Here is a 27426-nt window from a genome sequence, read left to right as displayed (position 1 = left end):
TTGCATACACCAGTGGGAACCTCTTAAAATGCTTCTTTTGATTTTTGGAAACGTAAGAAAAGGCCACCCAGGGACCATTGGTGGCGTCTGAACAATATACAAGTGAGGCTCCAAGGCTGTGTGAAATATGTAAGCAATTTCAACAATATACATTTAGCAGCATTTGTAGAGAGAAAATATTCAAAGATATTCTACAGACTTCTTGAGTGTTTGAGTTTGGACAAAATTATATTAAAAAAATGCTTCTAAGAAAGGCACTTCATTTTGTCAAAGTCAGCATTTAAAAACTTGACTTCATGTAACCGAGTTGAATATAATAGCTGTGCCCACTGGTGGAAGATGGACTATAATCTGACTGTTACGGCTTCCAATTTGGTCAACAGTACCTTAGAGGCCAAAAACAAGACAGGGCCCTATCACGACGCGGCTGGATCATGGATTCTGGTCATATTGGCTGTTATCATAATGACTATTGTAGTGGGCAACCTGCTTGTCATCATATCTATTGCACGGACCTCACAGCTGCAAACCATGACCAACATCTTCATTATGTCGCTGGCCTTTGCAGACCTTATCATGGGGGTCTTAGTTGTGCCCCTGGGGGCCACCATTGTGGTATCGGGCAACTGGCTGCTCGGCGACACAGCCTGCGAGCTTTGGACTTCTGTGGACGTCTTGTGTGTCACGGCGAGCATCGAGACGCTCTGCGTAATAGCAGTGGACCGCTACATAGCTATTACAAGGCCACTCAGACACAAGGTACTGATCAATAAGTGCCGTGCCAGGCTAATAGTTTGTGTGGTGTGGATTGTGTCTGCCCTAATCTCCTTTGTGCCGATCATGAACCAGTATTGGCGTGCAGCGGATGACCAGGAGGCAACTGAATGCTATCAGGACCCCACTTGCTGTGACTTTGTGACCAACAGGACCTTTGCCATCATATCGTCCGTGGTGTCTTTTTACATCCCTTTGCTCATAATGATATTTGTTTATGCCAAAGTCTTTCTAATAGCATCACGGCAGGTACAGCTTATAGATAAGAACCGGACACGCTTCCAGAATGAGTGTCCGTCAACGCTGACGCCCGGACACCTCATCACCAACATCCTGCCCACAGGCTGTGTGGGGTCCGGCAGCCCGGCCCGTAGGAAAAACTCCAAGCGGCGATCGTCGCGCATACTGGTCGTGGTCGTCAAGGAGCACAAAGCCCTCAAGACATTGGGCATCATCATGGGCACCTTCACCCTGTGTTGGCTGCCTTTCTTTGTCGCCAACATAATCAACGTGTTCGACAGACACATCCCAAGCGGTGAGATATTCCGCCTGCTCAATTGGCTGGGCTACGTCAACTCTGGACTCAACCCCATCATCTACTGCAGGAGCCCAGAGTTCCGTGCCGCTTTCAAGAAAGTGCTGGGCTGCCCCTGGGTGTCCACGCCACGGCTCAACACCTTTTACAAGGAGCTACGGATTCGCTGCCCCTGCTTTCTATGGCAGGCTGAGTCAGGCACAGCCGGCTCTTTCCAGAAGACTCCCACTGCCACGGGCGATGGGAACGACAGCCTGGGCAGCAACAAAAGTGAGGCCCCTTCCCCAGGACCTCCCCATTCCAATGGCAGCACACAGTTCAGTGACTTATCAGAGCCAGAAATGGAATTGTAAGTTTCCCCTGCCTCCTTCAATTTCCCAAACACTGACTTGGTTCATTTACCTTGAGTGATGCACATATTTAATATATTTGTTTTATCTCCAGTTTATATAAATTAATAAATTAAATAAACATATTTTTAGAAACATAAAGAGAATACGGTAGTCATTATTACTGAAATATTTATCATTTAACGGTAGAAAACGTGTCAAGAAAGCAGTAAGCACAATACATTTTAAGTGTATAGACAACATGTCTACTGCATGTTAACATAAAAGAATGCTGCTTTTTTTTTTTACATAATACATACATGCTAGCATTTATGAATTGCATGCATGAATTAAATTCCTATAAGATATAAAATACATTTCTATATAGATAACTATATCTTAATTTACAAACTCAGAAATTCAGAGAAGAAGAGGTGTTAGTCTAACCGTCTATAAGTTTGCCGGACAAAATATGTGATGTGTACTGACAATTATGTACAGTATTTAACAATTAATATACACTATGAACATGGGAGTTAAAAGAATCAAAGAGTCAAAGTCGGCACCTAAAAACTTGAATGTAATATCTATGTCCATTGGTTAACTTAAGAGTTAAAGAATCAAACCTCTGCTGAATCAAGAGACATAATACAAACTCTAGTTAAGTCAGCTTGTGTGCACATGCTGATATGAAAACAATTACACAATCTACAGCAGAATCATTTGTTCATTTGTATGCATCAATGGCATGATGATGCACTGATACAGCATTACTGTACATAAGTACATAAAAAGATGCTACACCACTCTCTACACTTTTAACACATTGACCGCCATTTTAACATACCTCCGTACTCCCACCTGCCATTCGTCTCCATAGACTTCCATGTAATTGGGTGTGCACGGATCATGCACACCCATGCCTAGATAATGCACCACGTGTGTCCACCTTGCTCACAGCTTTCAAACAAAAAAATCCGAATGGAAATCCGTTCAGGCATTCCTGAGATAACAGCCACTATGTTTAACAAAGATGGCTGCCAAAATGGCTGCCATGCTTGAAAGATGGGGTTGCTATGGGGGTTAAACATGAAATTTCGCGATTGCTATCATGCCTACTCCATTTTTTGGGGTCAAAATTTAAAAAAAAAAAAAAAAATTTTTTGAAAAAATTTTTTTTTTTTTTTTTTTTTTTTTTTTAATTCTCGGGACTATCGGGCCTGGCGGGGAAAGACATTGGAATAATCTCGGGACTATCGGGCCTGGCAGGGAATGAGTTAATGTACCATAGCAAATATCATTCATTTGACTGGAATTGAGTCCAATTACAAGGGTGACTTACTGCTACTGATTATGAACTAGTATGTACTGTAATGAAGCTGGAGTATAATGATGCTGAGGAAGAGAGAGAACAGGAATCATTTTTTATATTTATAGGCAAGACGTTATACAGCAAATTACAACAAATGAATGGTTGTAATGTCACTTATTTTAAAGGAGCTATATAACTTTTTCTTGAAAAACGGATGCTAAAATAAAAATAATGTTTCGAAAATATTTTATAAAAAAATAAGCTTCATATATGTGTTTCTATTCAAAAATGACCTAAAAAAAATGACCTCACCCCAGCTGCCTCCCCCTGGCCAGCTGGGGTGCTTGATGGAGGGGAAAGGAACTGGTTGGAATAACGTGTTCCTTCCACACGCTACGTCCATCCCGGGGAAATCCCCCCTGTCAGGTGAAAAGAAACAACTTGGACTACTCATGCATTGAAGGAAGCATGAGGTCAGTCCATTGTCTCCCCAGGTGCGGCAGAGGGAGAGCAGAGCCCAGGATTACATAGACAATTCGCACTGGGTGAAAATGGGTTGCAAAATCGTGGGATAAAAAAAAAAAAAAGACCTCAAAAAGCTTAAAATAATGATAACATAATCATTTTGGCCATTGTCAGACCGACACTTTGTTTACATTCTAGTCTATAGACTAGGATGTAAACAAAGCGTCGGCCCTACAATGAAAAAGTTGACTATAGCTCCTTTAAGTCACTCTCGATAAGAGTGTCAGCTTAATGAAATGTAATTAGGATATTTAATCCAATTCTTCCAAAAAAAAGGAAAGAAGTAAGATTTCTACCAGGCAAGAGTGAATGACTAAAGAGCTAAGTAATGTATAGCAACAAACCATCAACCCCAAACCATTCATCAGACAATTAATTTCATTGCATGCAGCACTGTATGTGACAATTTTAAAGTAGGAACTTTCTGACAGGATATAATGATTTAACGGATAGATAATACAAAAACTAAACTGATACAAAATACATTAAATGTGTAATATATGGTAGCTTATATTTGCATGATCACTTTACATATACCGGTATATAAGGAATATGGAGAACATGATTCCATATGCTACAGTGCTACATACAGTATATAGGTTTAAGTATAAACATTAGTAGTAAGTATCTTTATAGTGAGTGGTCAGGGACATGTTAAGAACTAGCGTTGGGGTCGCTACGCAGCCCTCACACCTACGATGCACTGCCGATCCAACCGACATGCCCATATATGAAGATCCCTGATGTCATCAGTAAATGCCCATATATGGGCATGCCCCCTTTTGTGCCCATATATGGATCTGATTGATTTGTTTGCGCCTCCTGCCATGGTGACACACTGGGCCTCATTCACTATGCTCGTCGTACATTTCCGAAAAAGGGTTGTGTATATTGTATAAGGCGATTCATGAAAGGGGGTGCAGAACCTTGATGTGTGTGGATCCTACGTCCATAAAAATTTAGTTTGTAAGTATCAGGCTCGCTCCCATGGGAATTATTTGCGTTGTCCCATGCCTGTTTCACACCTAAAAGGAGTGCAACGTCAAACCAACAACAACAAAATGAACAGATCTACAAGCTTACAACTCGTTGCATTGACACCTTGTAGATCAGTGCATTTTGGCCAGCCAGTGAGTCCTTCATGCGAAGTTTACAAAGTTTAACCTCACGACCAAAGGCTAATACAACTAGTCCAGTAATTTTAGGCCAAAATTAGGCTAAACCTAAGACAAATTGCAATAGTAGCAAACTCAACTGATTTTGTATCCTCAATATGTCCTTAGTGAGGGAAAAAAAGTCCCAAGGAATCCCATCAGGGGAAAGTTTTGAAAACGACCTACCTACCTTCACTCACTACACTATAAAGGAAAAAATGACTCCCGAAAAATCTGCTTTAAGTGGGATGTGAGGGGTCAAACTAGGGGTTTTTAATTATTATGAATCCATTGCAAGCATTTGTTTTGCACGAAAAATATTCCTTGGGCAAGAAATGGCCCCTCAAAACGATGGTTTAGTGATTTTCACAGTCTTTTGGGGTCCGTTTTTAGCCCAAGGAATGTTTTTCATGCAAAACAAATGCTTGCAATGGATTCAGAATAATTAAAAACCCCTAGTTTGACCCCTCACATCCCACTTAAAGGAGATTTTTTGGGAGTAATTTTTTCCTTTATAGTGTAGTGTATAGTAAGTGAAGGTAGGTAGGTCGTTTTCAAAACTTTCCCCTGATGGGATTCCTTGGGACTTTTTTTCCCTCACTAAGGACATATTGAGGATACAAAATCAGTTGAGTTTGCTACAATTGCAATTTTTTTTAGGTTTTTTCATATAACGACTGGACTAAACTGGGAAAGGATATTATACAGTATAAGCCCTTTCTAAAGAACAATTGCTCGCTAACCTTTGCTGAGTTAAAAAGATGATGCTGGAGTCTGACGATATCAGATCATTTTTTAACATTTATTGATTACTGATGGGAAATCTATCCTTTGGATGGATGCACTGCCCATTACTCCAAAATGGAGTAATGGACACAGCTACATCAGATGGTAAGACTTATTATAATGACGTGATGTGGTTATTATTAAATGAACAGCATGACATCGGAGTTGACATGAAAGTCCAGTACGCGAAACTGTTGCCACACGCAGCCACACATTAACGGCAAACACGCAAAGGGAACTAATAATTCAGCTCCAAATGCATCAACTGAAAATGAATCAAAATCAGCTGAATTTTCATCTTGTCTATAATATGCATCCAAGTAATAAATCGTTTGACATAATTTTTCTTTACTTTATGTGATGACAAATGTTGGGCACATAAATATTTGTATTTGAGGTTTGGCACTATTGTAATTTATTTTGCACGAAGAATAAGGAGCAGATGTGATCAGTGCAAGTCCAAGTGCATGTCCACTAAAGTCCACGGACAAACAGAATTGGATGAATCAGACTCAGTACGTGGAAAGGTGCGGATATGTGCATAAAGACAAATTATGCGCAAGTTTAGTGAATGAGGCCCATTGAGGTTCAACACACTCCATATTTGGAGTGTGTTGTCCTCTGTTATCCGGTCCTCCCATTAGCCAATTTAAAAAAAATTGTTTTTTTTAAACAAACCATTAGTCAATTTTAATATAGGACATATTGATTTTCTTTTAGTCCAAAACTCTTCCAATAGAAAGCACTTGTTGCATAGCTTGCTGCACGTGTCCAGCGAACAGAATTAATAACACATATTTGGATATATTCCGAACACATCGAGAGATTACGATTGATTGAGCAGAACAATGTACAAAAATAAATACTTATACTGAAACATTGGCTACTATTATGAATATTACAAAGGAACTAAACATAACCCAAAACCGAGTCTCTGCCTTCCACTCAGTGATTCAATAAACATATGGCAGATCATTTGATGAGAGAAGATCAACCAATCGCATGGTTTCTGCTACGCATTATGTTACCTGCAATCAATCTTTGCATGCAGCTGATGAACATTAAATTACTAACAGATGTCCATAGGTTTCTTCATAACCCATGACCCTGAGGTACTCTCACGGACACTATGCAGAGTCAGTATTGTATTAATAACACTGATAATAATCATAACATATTTACCTATTTTATTTTCAACATTTTTTTTTGTTTAATCATTTCATTTAATAATTTTATTTTAGATTATTGTGTGGACCTGTGATAAGATGGCAGCAACCGAACCCACAATGATAGCAATAACTAGTAATTGCAAGAACATACAGCCAATCGCCAAAGTGTAAAAGGTTATTCCAGAAGAGTGCATACAAGGTTTAAAATATCCTTCCAAATGAGTGCGGCTCAAGGAGATTCTGCCTCTTTCAGGGGCCTCTCTACACCCTCTCCAACACCTCTTAGTTGTAGCTGATAAATCTTTATCACTGAGGCACAAGACTTCCCCTGTAAATAGAGAGGCTGTTTACAGACCAACAACCAATAAGAATAGCCATGTTAGCATGTCTCAGCTACGGTTGGGAGGGAAAGCGTAGAATTCTCATTGCTTTTCTAATGTATAGCTGAACAAAATTGCAGCAGTCTTGCATAATTTCTGGGTGTAGTCATGATGATTATGATGGCAAAACAGATAACACAGGGAGGTGATGATGTTGTGTGATGTTGTGCAAACATACTAATGATACCTGTATTATCATTGTTAATCTAAATGAATTTAGGGGGTGTATTCTAACTTTTGTTATTTAAAATCCCACAGAGAGTGTGACTCTGTTTATGGTTAGATTTAAGGATGCTTCATTGGGTCATTTACTGTACTATACATTCCCAGTACTGTACATGCTGCCATCCGTCCCTGTGGGACTTTACAGATGTAATCAATTGTGCAGTAATGTGGGAGACATTTAGGAGCATATAAAAGTCTTCCTTAAAAGGAGCCCAGTGAGTGGTGCTGTAGTGTAGATCACACCGAGGGGAAGGCTCAGTGGACTCATGCTGTGCTTTGAACCGGATTACAAAAATGTAAGGGGGATCAAGAAGTTCAAAAGAGATGTTAGTCTAAGACAGGGCCATCCATGGCTTTGACAGGAGAAGTCTAACAAATGTTCTGTATATGACAAGGGCCAGGCATGTGCTCCCCGATACGTGCAGCCCTGGCAATGGAATGACTCAGGTGTCTGTCTGCTGTGCGTGAGTGGCTGGTAAACTGGTTGATCCACTCATGTGGATGATATTGCCCCATTTTTAGAAATCTATGAGAGACCATGACCATGAGTCCATGCCTTAGCCCTTATCTTCTTTTGAGCCACCCGATGGGATCGTTTGAAAAGTTATGCATGGAAACTTTGAAGTGAATGATCACCTGGAGATAGTGACCAGCACAGGGGTGAGGTGCACTCTAAATATAGCTATTATAAACAGACGACTTGTTTACAGTGAAATACTGTACATGCATGATGTTCTTGCCCACATCCATGTGTCACGCAAGCACCATACAGCGTACAGTATGTACTGTTCTATTGAACGACGCTTTGTCTGTTTGTATGTATGTGTACGTACCGTATGTGCCACACTTGTGCTCAATGGCCAAGCTTTGTGGGACGCTTAATGAAATGAACTTATACAAAGCACCTCTCACTTCACACTGGGTGTGATTTTTTTAAATAGTAGTATTAATAATAGTTTTATAACAGTGTTCCTAATTTATACTCTATTTAGGATATTCAGAAGGAACAAATCGAAATGAATTAGACATTTAATCAGTTCAGTGGCACTAATGTTATTCTTTTATTATTTCTTCCATATTTAAGAAAGCTTGGTTGTGCTTCATTCCTAGGTTTTCTCATGCATGTTGGCCTGAAGTGTGACAGCTGCTGCCGGATTACTTCTCAGGAGGGCAACGGGGGCATCTGGCTATAGTTTTAACCACTGACCTGATATGTGTTTTTGGGGTCAAAGATGGAGGGTGTTATGACAGTTTATTTGGCTGAGAAGACTAAAACCCATAGCTAATCTAATCTCAACAGACAGCTGAGTAGTTGATTTAAGAGGAGAGCACTGACACGACATGGCAATAGCTGCTTAACAAAAAGTAAAGCTTTCTGTTGAATCCAGTCTTTTTTTTTTTTCATAGTAGCCCTACTGTACATGCACGTCACCATGTCTTGCATGGTCAAGCCGGTTATGGCTTAAATGACATTTGTGCTGGAATTTAGACTAGAAGTGTGCTCTGTGAGAGGATCTTTATCAGATCACTATTAGACAGAACTAAACTTGGACAATTTGTTCTTAGCATGTAGTGTACATCAACATGACTGAAGAAAGCTTCCATCCCTCTACATCACAAGATGTCAAGGATTTGATTATTTATTTTACCTTTATTTTACCAGGAAGTTCCATTGAGACCAGAGATCTATTTTAAAAGAGAGTCCTGGCCAAGGTAGCAGTAGGGGGGGGGGGGGGGGGGCGATATGGAAAAATACAATATCACAATATCTTCCAAAGCTGTATCACGATACACAATTTTATCACGATTCCTTTTCACATTGTTTTTTATGGTTATTTTTCAAGTTACTTGACAAAAACTAGACTCTTTGGGTTCCTTTTGGGAGGTCTAAATTGAACTTAACAAGTATGTAACCAAATGGATTTGGTTTCATTTGTATGCTGTCAGAGTTAAGTGGACACCTTGACATTTTTAAAGTTTGAGAACTACTGATTTAGACCAAAATGCAGGTCTAAATTGAATTCTGCAATGAATCTCTGTATTAACGATTAAACAGGATTTTTTTACAAGGCTCTCTCAATTGTATCACGATATACTGTATATGATACCTCTAAAAATATTGCCCACCCCTAGGTAGCAGCCAGACATATAAAAATCACACCCAATGTGAAGTGAGCGGTGGTCGTGCTTGCATAACATCTTCAGACTAGGATTTAAGTCTAGGATGTACAGGCTATGCTACACACACATTTTGCTATGGCAAAACGCTGAGGAAAAAGGCTACAGACATACGACATATGATATCACTAGACAAACATGATGCTACGCACACACATTTTACTATGGCAAAACGCTGAGGAAAAAGGCTACGGACACGCGCACAGCTACGGACACACACACATTTTGCTATGGCAAAACGCTGAGGAAGAAGGCTACAGACATACGACATATGACATCACTAGACAAACATGATTCTACGTACACACATTTTACTATGGCAAAGGGCTGAGGAAAAAGGCTACGGACACACGCACAGCTACAGACACACACACATTTTGCTATGGCAAAACGCTGAAGAAGAAGGCTACAGACATACGACATATGACATCACTAGACAAACATGATGCTACGCACACACATTTTACTATGGCAAAATGCTGAGGAAAAAGGCTACGGACACATGCACAGCCACTTGTAGGAGCGGTTTGCACCGCTCAAAAACACAACATAAATCATCACACATTAAAGTAGAACACAGGACTCTAGACCCATATCACAAAAGGCAGATGAACAACAACTTGAGAGCAGGTAATTATACCTGCAGATATTACTGCAGGACTATGGTGACATTAAGGTAGCATGTTTCTACATACTACATCCGTGTGCCAGCATTACAGTGTAAGCATAAGGGTAGGAGACATATGACACCTGGGAATATTTACAATTTGTCACTGATGCTGTCTAACAGGGAAAACAAGGTCCACATACAATGAAACCGATACGTCGGCATTAAATGTATACTGTAACAACAATCTTAGGCTGCTGTTTATTTGTTTTTATTTTTGACAAATCAAACAAACACAAATATCCAATGAAGATTACAACCGCAGGCATAGATTGGCCGATTTGAACAATATTGGAGTGGTTTTGGGGGTTATTGAGGATGCTGAATACATTTCTGACATTCTTTAAATTCAAAATGGCCGTTTTAAACCGGAAATGGCCATATACCAACTTAAATTGGGATGATTTTGATACTTTTTTTTTATTTTGATAATGAATTAAATTATAAATGTGGTTATTTATATGCTTATACATTATCTGCATTTCAAAAGCAAAATATAGACAATCCACACAATGATTAGAACAATGACTGCCACAATAGCCTAGCAAAAATAGTCACTTCATCATTTGGAAAATCAACAAAAAAGTATCAAAATCATCCCAATTTAAGTTGGTATATGGCCATTTCCGGTTTAAAACGGCCATTTTAAAATTAGAAAATGTCAGAAATGGATTCAGCATCCCCAATAACCCCCAAAACCACTCCAATATTGTTAAAATCGACCAATCAGTTTTTGACATATTTTCCATTATTATAGGTGACTATGCTAATTAAAGCTAATTATGGAAATTATGAAAATTGCTCAACATATGCAAGTTAGCATCCGGCAGTTTCTAAATGCTGGGGACCCTTTCTCAACATTTCTAGCATAAAACATTGGTGTACTCAACATGTCCGGGTTCACAATGGGGCTCTATGGGCTGGCAAGTAGACTATGTGGTGGGCTTCACAAAACAGTGTCACAAAAACATCCAGATTTGATTGGCAAAACAAATCTCACAAACTTGAATGGCCAACAAATGTCATGAACAATTTCACACTATATCACTACTAGATGTTCAGCCTGAAGATGTCTGAACATTTAATACTTACAGTCAGAAGCTCTGTCGCCTCACAGCTAGAAGGTCCTGGGTTCGATTCCCGCCAGGGACGCTGTGGGTGCTGGGGCCGTGTTCCCTCCTCCACGTCATCAGTGCCCATACCCGAGGTGGGGTTGGCGAAAGGGCCTTTCTGTGTGGAGTTTGTAAGGTTTGTAATCCTGGTCTCCTGGTCAGCCGGGGCACCTGGTGGAGAGGAAAGGAACTGGTTGGATTAAGAGATCCTTCTTCGTCCTACTGGGGGAACTTCCCCTATCAGGTGAAAAGAAGCGGCTTGTACTCCTTGTGCATTGACGGAAGCACTAGCGCAGTCTGTTGCTCACCCCAGGTTGGCAGAGGGAGAGTGGCGCCCAGCCAGGGTAACAGTTTAGGCATTGGCACTGGGTGTGATCCTGAGCTTCAGTGACAGACAGAGAGAGCAATTGCAATCATGGTTTTTGCATGTATTCTCCATACAGGCCATTTATGATGACAATAATTATATTTAGCATGAATTGTTTCATAGGGATGCGAATTCAGATTTGAGCATCAGTGTATGATCCAATATGGTATTTGTATGCCCATGTCTATCTATGGTATCATATAACTTTAGCTATAAGTTCATATAGGTCTAAGTAAAGGTTGTTTATAGCCATAGTACATTTCACTTTCTTGTGTATAAAGTTAGGTGATCCTGGGGCACTGGGCCTGTCGCTGATGTGTTGCAACTAATTACGTGAGCACTTGTACTGCTCTGGTGTTGTGATTAGCAGTTATATCACCTAATGTGCCTCAATAGATATAGATAGAGAAAATATACAGTATACACACAGGCAAAGGAATATTATGGCACATCATATATTTTGTATGCAAGCAAGAATAACCAATAGATTACAAGTATGAACTATGGGATACATGAGCAGGAATAACTAAGACGTAATGCAGATGTAAGACAGGGGGGGAGAGAGAGAGAGAGAGAGAGAGAGAGAGAGAGAGAGAGAGAGAGAGAGAGAGAGAGAGAGAGAGAGAGAGAGAGAGAGAGAGAAAGCGAGAGCCAGAGAGAGAGAGAGGGAGATGTCTGGAAAATGTCTATATGAATCCTGAAGTTAAAGTGTCTCACTGCAGTTGTCACCAATGGGTCATAATTCCAAGTGGTTTTGTAAATATTTCTACACACATTACATGATAACACCCAGCAGTACTGGTGATTCATGACAATTGAGTGATGTCTCAAAGCTAAATACTGTGCAGACCACCATGGACTAAGGTGTAAAAATTTAATCAATGGCTCTTGCGAGTCATGGATACGAAACTGCGCTCATGGCGAGCCCCTAATTCATAGTTAAAAGAATCAGTTAGGACACTGTGTTTACAGTCCAAGCCGCTCGTGTTTATGCAACCAACAGTGTTTTACAGGAAGACGCAGTCCAATGGTATAATCATGCCATTGCTAGTATTATAATTCTATTTCCCCACTTACTACTCTGCCTTTTATTAATCATCACTGGACATTTTGTAATCACTGTGGAAGATTTTGTGGAAGTAATAGCTCACAGAAGGTATGCAATATACACAATGTATGGATGTGGGTTCATTGTAGTGCTTTTAGTGCTGCTTGTACTGCTTGTAATATAGAGGGACCTTACAGGGTCCAGTCATCTGTGACAGGATGTTGATCTGGTGACAACTGAATGATGCAGATTTCAACAGCCTGTGATTGACAATATTTGCATTTCAGTGGTGTTAAAAGTACTCACAAAACTTTACTTACAATAAATAAAAGTAGGGAAATAAACTCACTTTGAAATATGAGGTGGTGCACAGTTCTGCACACAGTTCCATGAGGTCCTAAACCTGCCAATATACAGACCTAATAGGTTACAGTGCTGCGGGGGGAAAAATCATTAGGCAGTAGGCTGCCTAATGTTTTGATGTAATCAGGTGGGGGCCTTTACAGGGTAGGCTCTCGTTGCATGGGCACAGTTTTGTCAATTTAACTGAGAGTGTAGCCAGGGGTGTCGCAACAAATTCTGGGCCCTGGGTACGAGGATTCACTGCGGGCCCCCCATGAATGTTCTTCATAGGGGGAGGGGGGCATTATTACGCATTATTTTGTGCTTTAACTATTGAAAAATAGCAGATGTACAAGCTCACAGTGCGGCACCGAGTGCTGCGCTGCGAGCTTGTAGATCTGTTATTTTTGAAAAATCGTGAAAATTTGTGCAAGTCTTTTTTTTTTTTACCCGTTTATATAAATGTCTTCTAAATCCTTCTAAGGGTTTTTGAAAAAACCTATGTTTCTATGTCAGTGGTGCTCAAACTTTTTCATGTGAAGGACCCCAAAATGATATGTATTTGGCCACGGACCCCAATCTCAAAATATTCAGTTCTAGGGACCCCCAGAAGCAAAACGTTTATTGTTCTCTTAAAAAAATACATTATTATATTCAAAGATTTGCACACATTTTCACGACTTTTCAAAAATAGCAGATCTACATGCTTGCAGCTCTGCAAGCTTGTAGATCTGCTATTTTTCAATATATAAAGCATAAAATAATTAAGGCCCCTCCACCTTGGGCCCTAGTAACTCAGTCCCACTTTCCCCCCCCTTGTGACGCCCCTGGGTGCTGTTGTGTCGCCTTCTAAGTGCTTTTTCCCTGAAATATGCCATCAGAGCCACTTACTGAACTCTGCATGCTAACGTCCATATGTGCCTTTACCTGGCTGAGGAAGCATGAAATGAGGACCAGGATGAAAACAGGACAGTAATGACACGTGGGAGATCTCTATCACTCCCTCTTAAAGGCGGTATCCAATCCATTAGAATCAAGGTCAGGGCGTTGAACAAACACTTCAGTATGGGACTCAACCAGATGGATGAGATTTCCACCGTTAAAAAAAGCACTAAAGCGATAACTTTATATACATTTTCCACTTCATTAAAACTGCAACCAAAATCAATTTGTGGGTTAACATAAAGGATTAAAGTGTATAGAACTCTAGCTACTGTACAACTAAATCTAATGGAAACTTAGACCTTTCAATCCGGGACAGTGTCTGTGTCATTTGGATAATTATCCAAGCAACTCATTTTTAGAGTAAAACTAGAAAAAGTGCTCCTCGAAATTTATTTTGCAAAGATTGGCCTCCTGGTGGCGCTATAAAAGGGAGATGTAAAAAACGCAGGGAATAGGGTTTTCCTTGCCCTCTAGGGAGTGTGTGTGCAAAGTCGGTCCAGTTAAAGGTAAAAACGTATTGGCCTGTTATAGTGCCACCATAAGGCCAATTAGAAACATTTAAGGTGGCATTTCTTCCATGGCTTGGTGCGTGCAAAGTTCCACTACAATCGCACACTGTGTTCATGATTTGAGGCATTTTGTTCAAAATGGACCACTCCTGCAAACTTTGTAAGCCAATCTTAGAAAATCAGGATGGAATATAAAATCTGTTGGAGTAATAGAAAATAATGTGCCTCGGGGGCACTATAACAGGCTGATCTAAAACATTAAGGGCAGAGGTTCTGCTCTGGCATCCAGGGAGTGTGCTTGCAGTGTTGGCCAACGGTGCTGCAATCGGGCCAACGGTGCATATATAGTCGACAATGTGATGTCAGAACATGAACATTAAGGGCATATCTGGGAAAGCCCATATGGGCATATTCTGACATGCCCATATATGGGCATTCCCAGATCACACTTGCAAATTAATTACGTCCTTGTCCGTTCTATGCCCATATATTATGGAGATCCCTATCCCGATGTCATCAATATTAAGGGCATATCTGGGAATGCGCATATTTGGTAATTCCCATATATGGGCATGTTCTGCCAATCTCAACAGGCACCGATACAGCCAAGAATTGGCGCGACCTCGCCCTTTAGGGTGATGTTGCATGTCGCCCTGAGGCGTCTTACTAGTATTCTGTTTTCTAGAGAAGGCTGAACTCAGCTGTACACCTACTGTAAATAGTGAACATTTTGTCAAAGACATGTATGTTTCTGTTTCTATATATGATGCCTGATATTCTCTACAAGCTCACAGACAAGCATCATGCATTGTGAGCTTTTAGACTGGCTATTTTTTACATGGAGCACCATCGTACGACTAACTATGTCTTCCTGTTTAGACATGTACTGAACAGCAGCGGTGAGGTGATAGCATCAGAATTCAGGGTATTTTGACAGAAAGTTAAAAAAAAGAAAAAAGAAATACAAAATTGGACCAAGCATAATAAATATGACATTACACAAAAATATTAGATAAGAAAAAGAAAGAAAGGTAGGAAAACAGCTAATTACTCAGTGAGTTATCGATATTCTAAAAGGAAAAAAATAAAAGGAAATGTCATGGAGCATGCGTATCTGACCCAAATGCCTCTGAGGGTGTGACCTAGTGTACAGACAGTTATTTCAAACCTTAACTAGGCAGCACATTCTTGTCCAGCAACAGTGTCAGAATTAGATCTGACAGGGTTAATGTAAAATTGTGTGAATGATACACAGAGAGTGTATTGATGAAACCGTGAGGCCTGTTTTAGTTCGCCATAAAGACAACATAGCATAACTTCTAAAAACTAGACCAGGTCAACCTGGTTGTGCCAGACCCCCTGTCTGTCATCATCATTTATGACATCATGCCTTTTGTAGGCATGTCATCATCATGTCATCATCATATATACCCTTTATATAGAAAAGGGACAGACCGACATTTGCTTATGTAGGCCTACCCATTTCATGGGTCTGGCAATTAATGATATAATATTGAGAAGCTGCTGATATTGACTATGGTTTCTGCAAAATTCAGAAAGAAAGCGTCGTCATTCAGAGAAGTCACTTTTATTATGTATCCATCATTATGATCCCTCATGATGACAATGCTTTTCTTTTTCTATCATAAGAAATGTAAGGAATGCCAATATATTTTCTGTGTTCAGCTTCACTTTGCAGGAAAAGGAGGGGTGAGACATAAAGATGGGGAGATCAAATGTCAAGCTACTGAAATGAACGAGACCCAACAGTTACTGACATTCCTGGGAAGCTTGGGACCACAACAGCACTGAGGACATCAGAGCGGGATGGCAGTCACACTGGCCCCTGGTGAAGGGTGGTTAAGTGAAGCTAACTCGAGGAGAAGTGGACAGACTGCAAAGACAACTGGTCTGGACGACTACACAGTGACTACATTGAAAACCCCATGGAAGGCCATGAAACAATGAAAAGATTGTTACAAGTATAGCTCAACACTTGACTGACATTTTGACATGAAAGCGGAACTTTTCTCTGTGCCAGTAACATACTGTGCACAAAAGAAACAACATTCTCTACTCCTGAACAAGGAAGCACTTATGTTAAGTTTGAATCCATTCCAATGATCCCTTGGGGCACAATGTATGTGACCTTCAGTTTGAAAGTGACAGTGTGGTATAATTATGGAAAATATTGAGTAAATTATCTATTTATGATATACTTAATCTGTAATAAACGTTTTATTTAATACAGGACTAATGTTCTAAAAAAGCTGTTTCCATTGTTATGTAGAGGAACAGGCACAAAGGCCTTCAGTATGCCAGTGTAAAGGGGTCTGTGTCGTAATCATCATGTTTAGGTGTGGAGTCCATGTGTTTGAGGGGAAACGGTCTATCACTCAAATCAATCTAAGACTATGTTAAAGCAACACCACGTCTTGCACTGAGAACTACAATTGTGTAAAAAAAAATAAAAAATAAGGAAAAGAAAAAAAAGGGTTAATAAACATAAATGTCCAGTTGTGTTCTCATAATGGTCATTGATGCATAGTTATAGTGCTCATATTTGAACTACTACTGATATGATTCTACTGATACCTTACACATTAAAATACTCAGTGTTAATTTATTATATTATATAATTAATAAATAGAACTATTGTATTATAATAATATACAATAATTAATTTGTACATTCTCAGAGTTAACGCTGAGACTTTTACTGTGTAACGAGTCTATGAACATGTCAAGACTTTTGGTGCTATGGTTGTATTATGTATGGAGCAGGCAGTGTGGGGCAACTGGTATATGGTTTGGTCTGCATTTCTATTAAAGTGAATCCTCATACTTGCTGGCTTATACAGGTCCATTTGGTTCAATTTGTACACTCTGAGGTACAAATGGATAAATTAACACTGAGGATTTTACTGTGTAAGGGAGAGGGGACTGCCCATAAGTCCGAAATCTCATTAATCCTACATCTCATTAGTCCGAATGTAGTTATGGTTAGGTTTTAGGGTTAGGTTTAGGCATAGTTTTACTGAGGTTAAGGTTAGGGTTTGGGTTAGGTTTAGGCATAGTTTTACTGAGGTTAGGGTTAGGTTTAGGTTTAGGCATAGTATTTTTCACCAGGTTAACATCACCAGATTCTGACTAATGGGATGTAGGAACAATTACATTTCGGACCAATGCCATGGCACCGAGTGAGATCTAAATCTGAAAATAAGCTACACTATGCAATAGTATACAGTAGCTACTGCAGGGCTTACAGTACATTAGTGGGGTTGGAAATATCCAGACAAAACAACAACTTGTAAACAAGCGTGTAAACAATTGTTCTGTCTCAGGTTTAGCTAGATTCTTATCAGGTGATACAATTGCGCTTTTCTACATAAGATATGAAGCAGCATAGCCACCACAGCATAAGGTTTGAAATATCCTCACAAAAGCAACAACTTAGCGTGTAAACAACTGTCCTGCCTCAAGTTCAGCTAGATTCTTATCAAGAGATTCTTGTTACAACTGCACTTTTCTACATGTGGGGGCAGTTTGGGGGACAAAACCTTATCAATCTTAAACAACTCCCAAAGAAAGCTGAGATGACATACAAAACAACCCTGAAGTGAAATATTCACCCCCAAAGACAAGAAAGAAAAGAATATTAATCATGGACTACAATAACAGTGTTGTACCACAATATGAACACAATAACTGTAATAAGAATCCTATACAGTGCTGGTAATGAATGCGGCTTGTTACTAATGGCCTGTAAGCCTACATTAGATAAATCAGAAAGGCAGTTGCCATTGTAAAATTAAGTCAAACCAATCTTTGCTAAATTAAATACATGAAATACAAATAAATAGTTAAATACATATATCAATCCTTGCAGTGTAAAACATAACAAAAGCCCAAACAAACAAACCAATTTTCTTATAAAGAAAAATGACTTGGGAAATTATCAAAGGATGTCTAAGTCTATGCTCAGCAAAAGCACATCATTTCAGATGAAAGTAGTGAAAATAAGCATGCATCTATTCTGGTTGGCTTGGCTGAGGCTCATACTGTTTTATCTGGCATGGACTCAGATCTGAACCATGCTTGTCACAAACCTTTGATTCATCAATAATGAACAGCTGTTGGATTAAGGAGCATCAGGCAGTGTTTTCAATAATGTTCCATAAGAGCAAAATAATCAGAAAAAGACAAAAACTAAAAAACACAGATTTCTTCACTACAGATAGATATAAAAGGGTTACATCGTATGACAGTGTCATGAGCAAAGATAGATGATAGCCAATCGGCTATTTATGTTGTACGGACACTGTTGTATGATGGAGCACAAGTCAGGCATTAGGTTATGCATAAAATACAAATTAGAGGATGCTCTCTCAGGGAATCAACAGCAGGCAGTAAGCAGAAATGTAGTAGTAAAAATGCCATATGCATGCATGTACAGTTGCCATAAAACGATCTTAAGGCTAAATCTGTCTGGGTGTGTTAAGATGCACTCCCATGGAGTTGGGGTCCAGTAAATGACATTTGTCATTTTCACTAATAATAATACCTTTGATGCAAGGAAACAGTGAGGACCTTCCCTTTTGATCACAAGTGGTTATTTTAAGAGATGAACTGCCTGGATTGGACATCTACTGCCATCTAGTGGTTTGTGGGGACTAGTCCTATGAAAAAATTTGATAAAGCCTAGCCTTTATTCTCTGCTGTATAACATGTGTATTATTGGCTTGAACAGACTATTCCTAAACAAAACAGTTAACAACAGTTGGCTATTTCATTACATCTCACAGTGTATGCCAATAATGCCATTGCTGACCAAACCTACACTAAAGGCCGGCAAACCCATCCATCCATCACAACCGTTGCCGTGAAACAGTATCCAAAAGCGTGTGGTAGCTTAGCAACAGCCCTAAACAAAGGCTTTGCAGGCTTGCGGACAAGGTACAAAATGAGGCAATCAGGTGGAAGCAGTGATGGAGTCAACCAAAGTCTCTCTGTGTTTATCGACACCCCACCCGCAACTGTGAACACTGAAACGAAATTATGTTCTGCCTTCAAGAAAGACAACCACGCCAGTAAGCTGTATCTGGCAGGTAGAGGTGAGTCCGCTCAAGTCAGAGTGCAGAGTTCTGCAGTGATCTCACCACCATGTTTGACATCAACCGTTCTATTTAACGGTTTGTGTGGGTCAATATCTTCAATATGCTGATCAGGGGCGCCACAAGGAGGGGAAAAGTGGGACTGAGTTACTAGGGCCCAAGGTGGAGGGGCCTGGAATTATTTTATACTTTAGCTGTTGAAAAATAGCAGATATACAAGCTCATAACGTGGCACAGAGTGCTGCGCTGCAAGCTTGTAGATCTGCTATTTTTTAAAAGTCGTGAAAATGTGTGCAAATCTTTGAATATATGTCTTTTTTAAGCGAACATTTTTAACTCAAATTTTGCTTCAGGGGGTCCGTGGCCAAATACATAAAATGTTGGGGTCCTTCACATGAAAGAGCACCACTGACAAACCTTAGAAGGATTTGAAATATTCAAAGACTTGCACAAACTTTCACGATCTTTCAAAAATAGCAGATCTACAAGCTCGCAGCGCGGCACTCTGTGCCGCATTGTGAGCTTGTATATCTGCTATTTTTCAATAGTTAAAGTACCCAGGGCCCAGAATTTGGTGCAACACCCCCTGATGCTGATCATGAAATTCTAAAATGTTTTGTAGTAAGTAATGTTGAGTGTTCTTTTTTTTATTCCTTAGAGTGTCTCAACGAGGATGGCCAACCTTTTGTGCTGCCCCTTGTTGGAAAAATAAGGCAACAGATAAGTGCAGATCCCACTTTACAATCAGGGTATTCATCCTCCCTTGGCCAGGCACAATTTTCCAGGAGAGTTATAGAACTGGCGTTGGGGAAAAAAGCTTGTGCTGTAGTGGAGAACAGGGTAATGACAATGTGCTTACTCAGTCTACCATGCTACGTTTAATTTAAGTCCTCCAATGGAGTTTATGTTTACAGCTAGGCCTGTCACAATTATTACATAATCGTCTAATCGCAATTATTTGAGGTAATCGCGATTATTTTGCATAATCGTCATAATCGTTTCCATGTTGAGAAATGTTAATATAGTTTCAAACACTTTTAAAAAGTAGTGGAAATAGCAGATCTACAAGCTCACAACGCGTCGCGGATGCGACGCGTTGTGAGCTTGTAGATCGGCTATTTCCACTATCAAAGTTATTTTTTAAGTAGTAAGTTGTCAAATATGTCAGTAATTTCTTGTGTAATTTCATGTGTAACTTTAAAGCCTAAAAGCCAAAAAGAAATGTAATTATCAACGACAAAAACACAATTAAATCGTTAATCGCCAGTTATTTGAGTGACAATTAATCGTCATGTAAAATGTCATATCGTGACAGCCCTATCTACCATGCTATATTTAATTTAAGTCCTCCAATCAAGTTTATGTTTACAGCTAGGCCTGTCACAATTATTACATAATCGTCTAATCGCAATTATTTTGTCATAATTGTCATAATCTTTTACATATTGAAACATTTTCATATAATTTCAAAGATTTCTTAAAATAGTGGAAATAGCCGATCGTTATTTTTTAAGTATAAAGTTGTAAAATATGTCAGTCGTTTAGGTTATGTGTCATATCTGTCATGTGCAACTTCAAAGCCTACAAGCCAAACAGAAATGTAAATGTCAGCGACAAAAACACAATTAAATCGTTAATCGCAATTATTTGAGTGACAATTAATCATCATGTAAAATGTCAAATCGTGACAGCCCTATTTACAGCTAAAACCTTCATAAGTCATGAACATAATTCAGCGAATTAATTCTATTTCTTTTTTGGCCAATGAGCTGTTAAATACCAACTGGTTAAGAAATGCTAGTCACAGACTGACGATACCCTTCCAGGTGTTGGGTGTCCAGACTGTTGGATGCACTGGGGCAGTGCGTTTGGGAGCTGAACTTTTGAGATGCTGGTACAATGTCAGTGCTGCTTGGTGTGGGCCAGTCTATCTCTCCTCGCCGTGTGATGGTGGGTAAAAAATGTTAACTAATAATAATTACAAACATAGTATCTGACATTAAAATATGGGGTATGTTTGTTCCTGGATCTCTTTCTCTCTCTCTCTAAAATCCCACACACACACAAACACACATAGTAGCCTACATGTATATGAATATATGTTTTTCTACAGTATTTATAACCTTTCAAAATGTAAGCCAAAAATCATATTTTTGAGAGAAATTATAACTTAAAAAAAGTTGTTGCTGCATAATTATTTTTGCATGAAGCTCATTTGGCTGCCACCTGCTGTTAGATGTCTGAACAGGCAAATACATAAATACAATAAAAAGAAATCAGGCTACACCTGAGAATAGCTTTTCTTCAATCACTACATTCATCAAATCAGTGTTGTGAGAAGCCATGTTAAACGGAGGTTACAATGCATACAATGCAGGCTTTAAGTCAGAGGTCTTGAACAGGGGGACCGGGACCCCTAGGGGGTCCTCAGAGTTACTACAGGGGGGGTGCCAAATCTTTGTGTGATAGGATCATTCTTTTAAATGAACAACTTGAACCCTCACATCCCTATTCTGCCAACTTAATCTGGCCAAAAATATAGCAGATCTATCTCAATGGTAAAAAATAAAGAGCAGACCAAGTACCGAGTGAGTATAGACAATTTAAGTGGTTAAATGTCTATGAAATCGATGAAAATCTGCAATACAATTTTATACAACATGTAGAGGGGGTCCCTGTTTCATCTCTTTTTCAGCTAAAGGGTCCTTGGCCTGAAAACGTTGAAGCCCCCTGCATTAAGTGTTGATGCAGATGAGTTAATACTGCAAGTATATAATGTAATATAACCCAAGCCTATTCGTTATCTCTACAGACTCACTGGTGAGTGTCTTACAGGCAGCAGGATTCCAAGATATCCGTCGATATCGTTACTGGGATGCTGAGAGACGGGACATTTGTTTGGAGAGGATGCTAGAGGATCTGGAGACGGCTCCAGAGCAGAGTGTTATCGTGCTGTCAGCCTCTGCCCACTGCCCTACTGGAGCACTCCTCTCCCACAATGACTGGAAACTGATTGCACAGCTCATGATGGTAACTGGCATTTGGCAGTCTAATGCAGTGCTTCTCAACCTGTCGGTCGGGACCCCCAGGGGGGTCCCCAAATTATTTTGGGGGGGTCCCCAGATGATTGAACTTAATGTGCAACATTGTTTTCTCTCTCTCTCTAAACATAAAGTTTAAGTAGAGGGTATCTGCACATTTCTAAAGTGACAATTTAAGGACTTTTTAATACCTCTAAAATTACAAATTGTCAAATATTAGAGGCAAACATTTTGAAAATAGCCGATCTACATGCTCACAACGCCTCGCATTGCGAGGCGTTGTGAGCATGTAGATCGGCTATTTTCACAATAGAATCGTGTTATACAAAATGTAACGCCTCAACTCTTAGTGCTCGTCAGGGTGGGGGGTCCCCAGTTCAAATATGATTATTTTTGGGGCTGCAGCCTGAAAAGGTTGAGAACCACTGGTCTAATGAAGAATAATATCACTGTTATCAGAATTAAAGCCAAATTGTGCTTTATTGCACATAAAAGCTGCTGGGTATGAATGAGCTCTGCTAACTATTCTTGCTATTCTCCCTTTTTTTCCGTTTCACTTCATTAGAGACGTAGGCTTTTTCCCTTTCTGTTACTGCCTGCACATGGATTATGTTATGGTGACCTAGAGCGAGATGCTTGGCCTGTGCAGTACTGTGCAGCACTGGGGATAGAGCTGCTCTGCGCCCAATCCTTTTCCCACTGCTTTGGATTGTACGGTGAGAAAGTGATGTTATACATGCAATTGAAGTGACTATATAGTAGAGTAGATGTTAGTCATGGTCCAGGACAATCAAAACATTAACTGTTAAAGACGCACTACCCGGGATTTGAACATCGTTTCCTGCAAGTGTTGACACATTTTGTTTACCACTGAGCTAATAGAGCCTGCCTGCTTGCTCAGGGGACAAATTTTATCTTGACCTTCAGGTCAAAATTCATGTCAGATCCTGTGTCTAGATGAGACATGACCTTTGACACGATCTAAATGTCTAAAAAGACGAGCGGGGAGACAAAATAAGTTATATTGTATTAACATACTCTACCGTACAGATTGGACAAACTGTAAATGTATTCATTAAAAAAAAAGTTACATAGTGCCACTTTAACATGAACAGGTGTTTACCAGAAAAAATAATGGGTGTTTTTAATTAATCTATCATGGTTAAAATGGAGTTTGGAGTTACAATGGGTGTGTATGGGGAGAAGCCCAGGAGGAGGAGGACCTGATATAACATCAAATATCTAAATATTGAATCAAGCAAACCAAAATCTGCCTAGGGTGTTCATAAAAGCCTGATTAGAAGAAAATGACCAATTTTTTTTTTAAGTGAAATATCCCTTTAAGCACAGAACAAAGCATTCTTTCTTTAAAGTGTTCATGTCCATAGTGTTCCTCATTAACCCATCTTTCTCCTATTCCAGGTTTTCACATTCTGACAGTCAAGAGACAAAGTATTGCATTAACCCTCTATTATTCCCAGAAAGCACGTCAGGACCTGGACTCGAATGGGGCCAGATCACAGCCCATATGGGGATGATCTTGACGTCATTACCAGGACGTCATATGGACTTTTTAGTTTGACAGGATTATTGTTATTGTTTGTAATAATGTTAATTGAAATATGAGCATATAAGGTTATATTCTGGGACATATCTAACTAGTTGTGATATTTATCTCGCCTAGAATATCACCTGATTTCAACCAACATCAATCCTGTCAAACAAAAAAGTCCATAAGACATCCTGGTAATGACGTCAAGATCATCCCCATATGGGCTGTGATCTGGCCCCAATCGAGACGCCACTGATTGGTCCAGGTCCTGACCGTGCTTGCTGGGTTGGGTCATATCACTTCATCTTATACTCATGTACTCCAGGTGAGGGTGTTGGACACCTGATATGTGTCCTAAAGCACAACTCCATCCTGTTAGCTGTGCAGTCTCAAGCAGAGCAACTGGTCAGTGTGCTAGGGGCCCAGCCATCTGCAGGAGGAGCGCGTATTGTTGCTACAGTGCTAAGTAACCCTGCCCACCTCATTGAGTGGTGAGTTATAATGAGTCTATGAATTACTACATCTTAAAAAATGTAACATTGTCCCGACATGATGCCCTATATTTAAATGCAAATTAATAAAAATATTTTAAAAGAATTACTACATCTTCACACTGCTTTAAGGTTGTTACACACGGCTGAGTTTTTTCGGCCGAATATTGGAGCATGTGAATAAAGAAATCAACCTCACGTTATGTCAATAACGTTTGCACACTGCCGCCTGTTTCATATTTATTTTCGGACCACTGGGTCCCTTGCTCTCTCTATCTCTCTCTCTCTCCTTGCCCTGAAAAACGCATTTCGTAACGAAAAAACGCAGCAGTGTGCAACCAGCTTTAATCTCCCAAACAGTCTTCCCGGGCCCATTACATTTTTTTAAGACAAATAAGAAAATATGAACCATGTTTTTGAGAAATAAATAATTATTTCATCATGTAAGTCAACTAATTTGTCTCTAATACAATCACTGCTGTCAACTGAATTCTGTAATAATAGAGATACTGTCTGCATGATGAACTCAAGGTAATGATATATTCATCATTCTGAAACTGTATGTTGCCAACTCTAACTCTCCTAGGCAGGAAGGACTTAAGCACATGGTGGAAAGGTGTATGCTAATCAGGGAGAGATTGAGAGAAAGACTGAGACTTCTGGGGTCTCCTGGCAGCTGGAATCACCTTACTCAACAAGGTGGACTGTACTGTTGCACCGGTTTGAACGGTAAGGTGCATCAGCTTTTATATCTAATGGCTAATGGCTATCAAAGGACCTCGGGACCATAGTTCAGTGGTTCTCAAACTTGGGTCGGGAGTCGGGACCCCAAGTGGGGTCCCCAAATTATGTTGTAGGGTCCCCAGATGATTAGCTTAATGTAATTTATTTTTCTCAATGTTAAACAAACCAACATACAGTATAAAGGGCCCTCCAGAGGGCTCCCGCTAGGATCAGCGGCGTTCGCGCCACTGTGAGACACAAACACACTCGCTCAGTGAGTAAACCCCCACGAGGTATTTCACAAAGATGAACACAATCCATCTCTCACAGCCCGCGTGCGCATGCAGGAACGAGCACGCTCGCGGGGATTTCACGCGACTGCGCCCGCTCGCCCCGCCGCCTCTTAAATTCTCAGCGCGGCCAAAATAGCCGCCCGCCTCTCATTGAAAATGAATTACTAGGAGGCGGTGACCGCGTACCGTCTATGATAACCAAGTACCTGTCAAAATACTTTATAAACATTAAGGATGTCCATAATTACAACACCAGAGGCAGCGCCACAGATCACTTTCAACCCAGAGTCAAAACCAACAAAGGGTCAAACTCTTTTTTCTGCTATACCACCAAAATGTGGAAAGCCTTACCGAAGGTCATAAAGGAGTGTGGATCACTAGCATCCTTTAAAATTGCCCTGAAAAACCACTTACAGGCAGCAGCCGTTCGCAACTGGTAAAAAAAAATAACCTAGCCCAACCCTACCCTCCCCTGCCCCTTCTTTGTATATACTTACTTACTTACTGTTTAGACTCTTTTTTTGTTCTCTATTTTTTATTTCTTTCCTTTACATATCTACTGCATAGTACTGTGTTCTATTCGTCTGTCATTCAATGTTATATGAGATACTTAAATGGTTTCCTGTGGAAATAAGCTTAGTCTTTTCATGGATCTCCTTTTAGTAGACCTTGTACCAGTGAACTGTACCGTCATGAAACTGTACCTTTTCCTATGCAAACTTCTAATAAAGTCTTCAATCAATCAATCAATCAGTCTGGAAGCCCCTTTAGTGTATACAGGGTATCTGCACATTTATAAAGTCACAATTAAAGACTTTCAAGACCGTTTTAATATCAAACTGGACAAACTGTCAAATATTAAGTAAGCAAGAGGTGAACAGCGAGGCGTTGTGAGCATGTAGATCGGCTATTTTCACAATATTATTTTTTTTTATCTGTGGAACCGAGTCACATTAAATGTAATACCAACAATTCCGAGTGCTTGTCAGGATGGGGTCCCCAGTTCAAATATGTTTATTTTGGGGGTCACAGCCTAAAAAGGTTTGAGAACCACTGGTTTAGTTGATGTTGAGTGAACAAGCATCTAAAAAGAACATCTGAAAACAGATCTCTTCTGTCATTGGAAAGTAAGTTTCTTTGTAAGGTCTAAGTAACAAATGGCATCTCAATAGATGCTCTAGTTTTTCTGCATTCTACCGATTAATCAGTGGCTACACGTGGAGAGAGACATTCGAACTGTACAAAAGGAGCATTCATTATTCATGTGTCAGCAAAGAGTTCAGGAGGGAATCATTTTCACATAACGTGTTCAAAACATAATCTGACATCCATTAGTCAATATTGAATGAAAGACACTAGTCCAGCTCATGAAATTATTGAATACTCAGCTACTTTAGTTTTTGAACCTTTGCTTTTAAATCCATTATTACAATATGAATAAGGTATAGTAAAAACTAAAAACATAGCACAATAAACACAGTCATGCTTTCTAATTAAGCTCAACAGGTGGATTTTCTATCACAGAGGAGACACATCTATCTGCTTCCTAATGGCTGCATCAATGTGAGCGCAATCAACAGAGGCAGCCTGGACTACATAGCCGAGTCCATCCACCAGGCCCTGACATCCCCACTCTGATCCCTGCCAGTGGGAGGGAGTCATTCTTTCATGTAATCACATCGGGGCAGGATATTTATGCGGTTTCAGGTTTGATGTAGCTGTATTAATTGCGCCCAGTCAAAGGTTAGCTGCAAGGTATGGTATAGTATGGTAGAACAAATCATGATGATCACGCTTGTCTGTCAATAGAGTAGTGTCTATCCAAATATTCATCGTGTAACAGACATGAACATGCC

General features: G+C 39.8%; 2 protein-coding genes across 2 annotated transcripts; both read left to right on the top strand.

Moving 5' to 3' along the window:
- Positions 1-339: 339 nt before the first annotated feature.
- Positions 340-16071, top strand: adrb3a (adrenoceptor beta 3a; the record flags this gene model as incomplete). The annotated part of the gene is made up of 2 exons (XM_080738540.1): positions 340-1658; positions 16044-16071. The coding sequence occupies 2 exons, from the start codon at positions 340-342 to the stop codon at positions 16069-16071; spliced, it is 1347 nt and encodes a 448-aa protein (XP_080594666.1).
- A 3248-nt stretch (positions 16072-19319) lies between these two features.
- On the top strand, positions 19320-27208 carry got1l1 (glutamic-oxaloacetic transaminase 1 like 1; the record flags this gene model as incomplete). Its single annotated transcript, XM_080738539.1, has 8 exons — positions 19320-19470; positions 20129-20310; positions 21297-21420; positions 22283-22500; positions 23077-23227; positions 24389-24554; positions 25141-25283; positions 27069-27208. The coding sequence occupies 8 exons, from the start codon at positions 19320-19322 to the stop codon at positions 27206-27208; spliced, it is 1275 nt and encodes a 424-aa protein (XP_080594665.1).
- Positions 27209-27426: the final 218 nt, after the last annotated feature.

This window comes from Nannobrachium achirus, assembly GCF_963921795.1.
Source record: "Nannobrachium achirus genome assembly, chromosome: 12".
Classification (NCBI taxonomy): Eukaryota; Metazoa; Chordata; class Actinopteri; order Myctophiformes; family Myctophidae; genus Nannobrachium; species Nannobrachium achirus.
The sequence above is the reverse complement of the archived record's forward strand: the minus strand, read 5'-3'. Positions and strand labels throughout refer to the sequence as shown.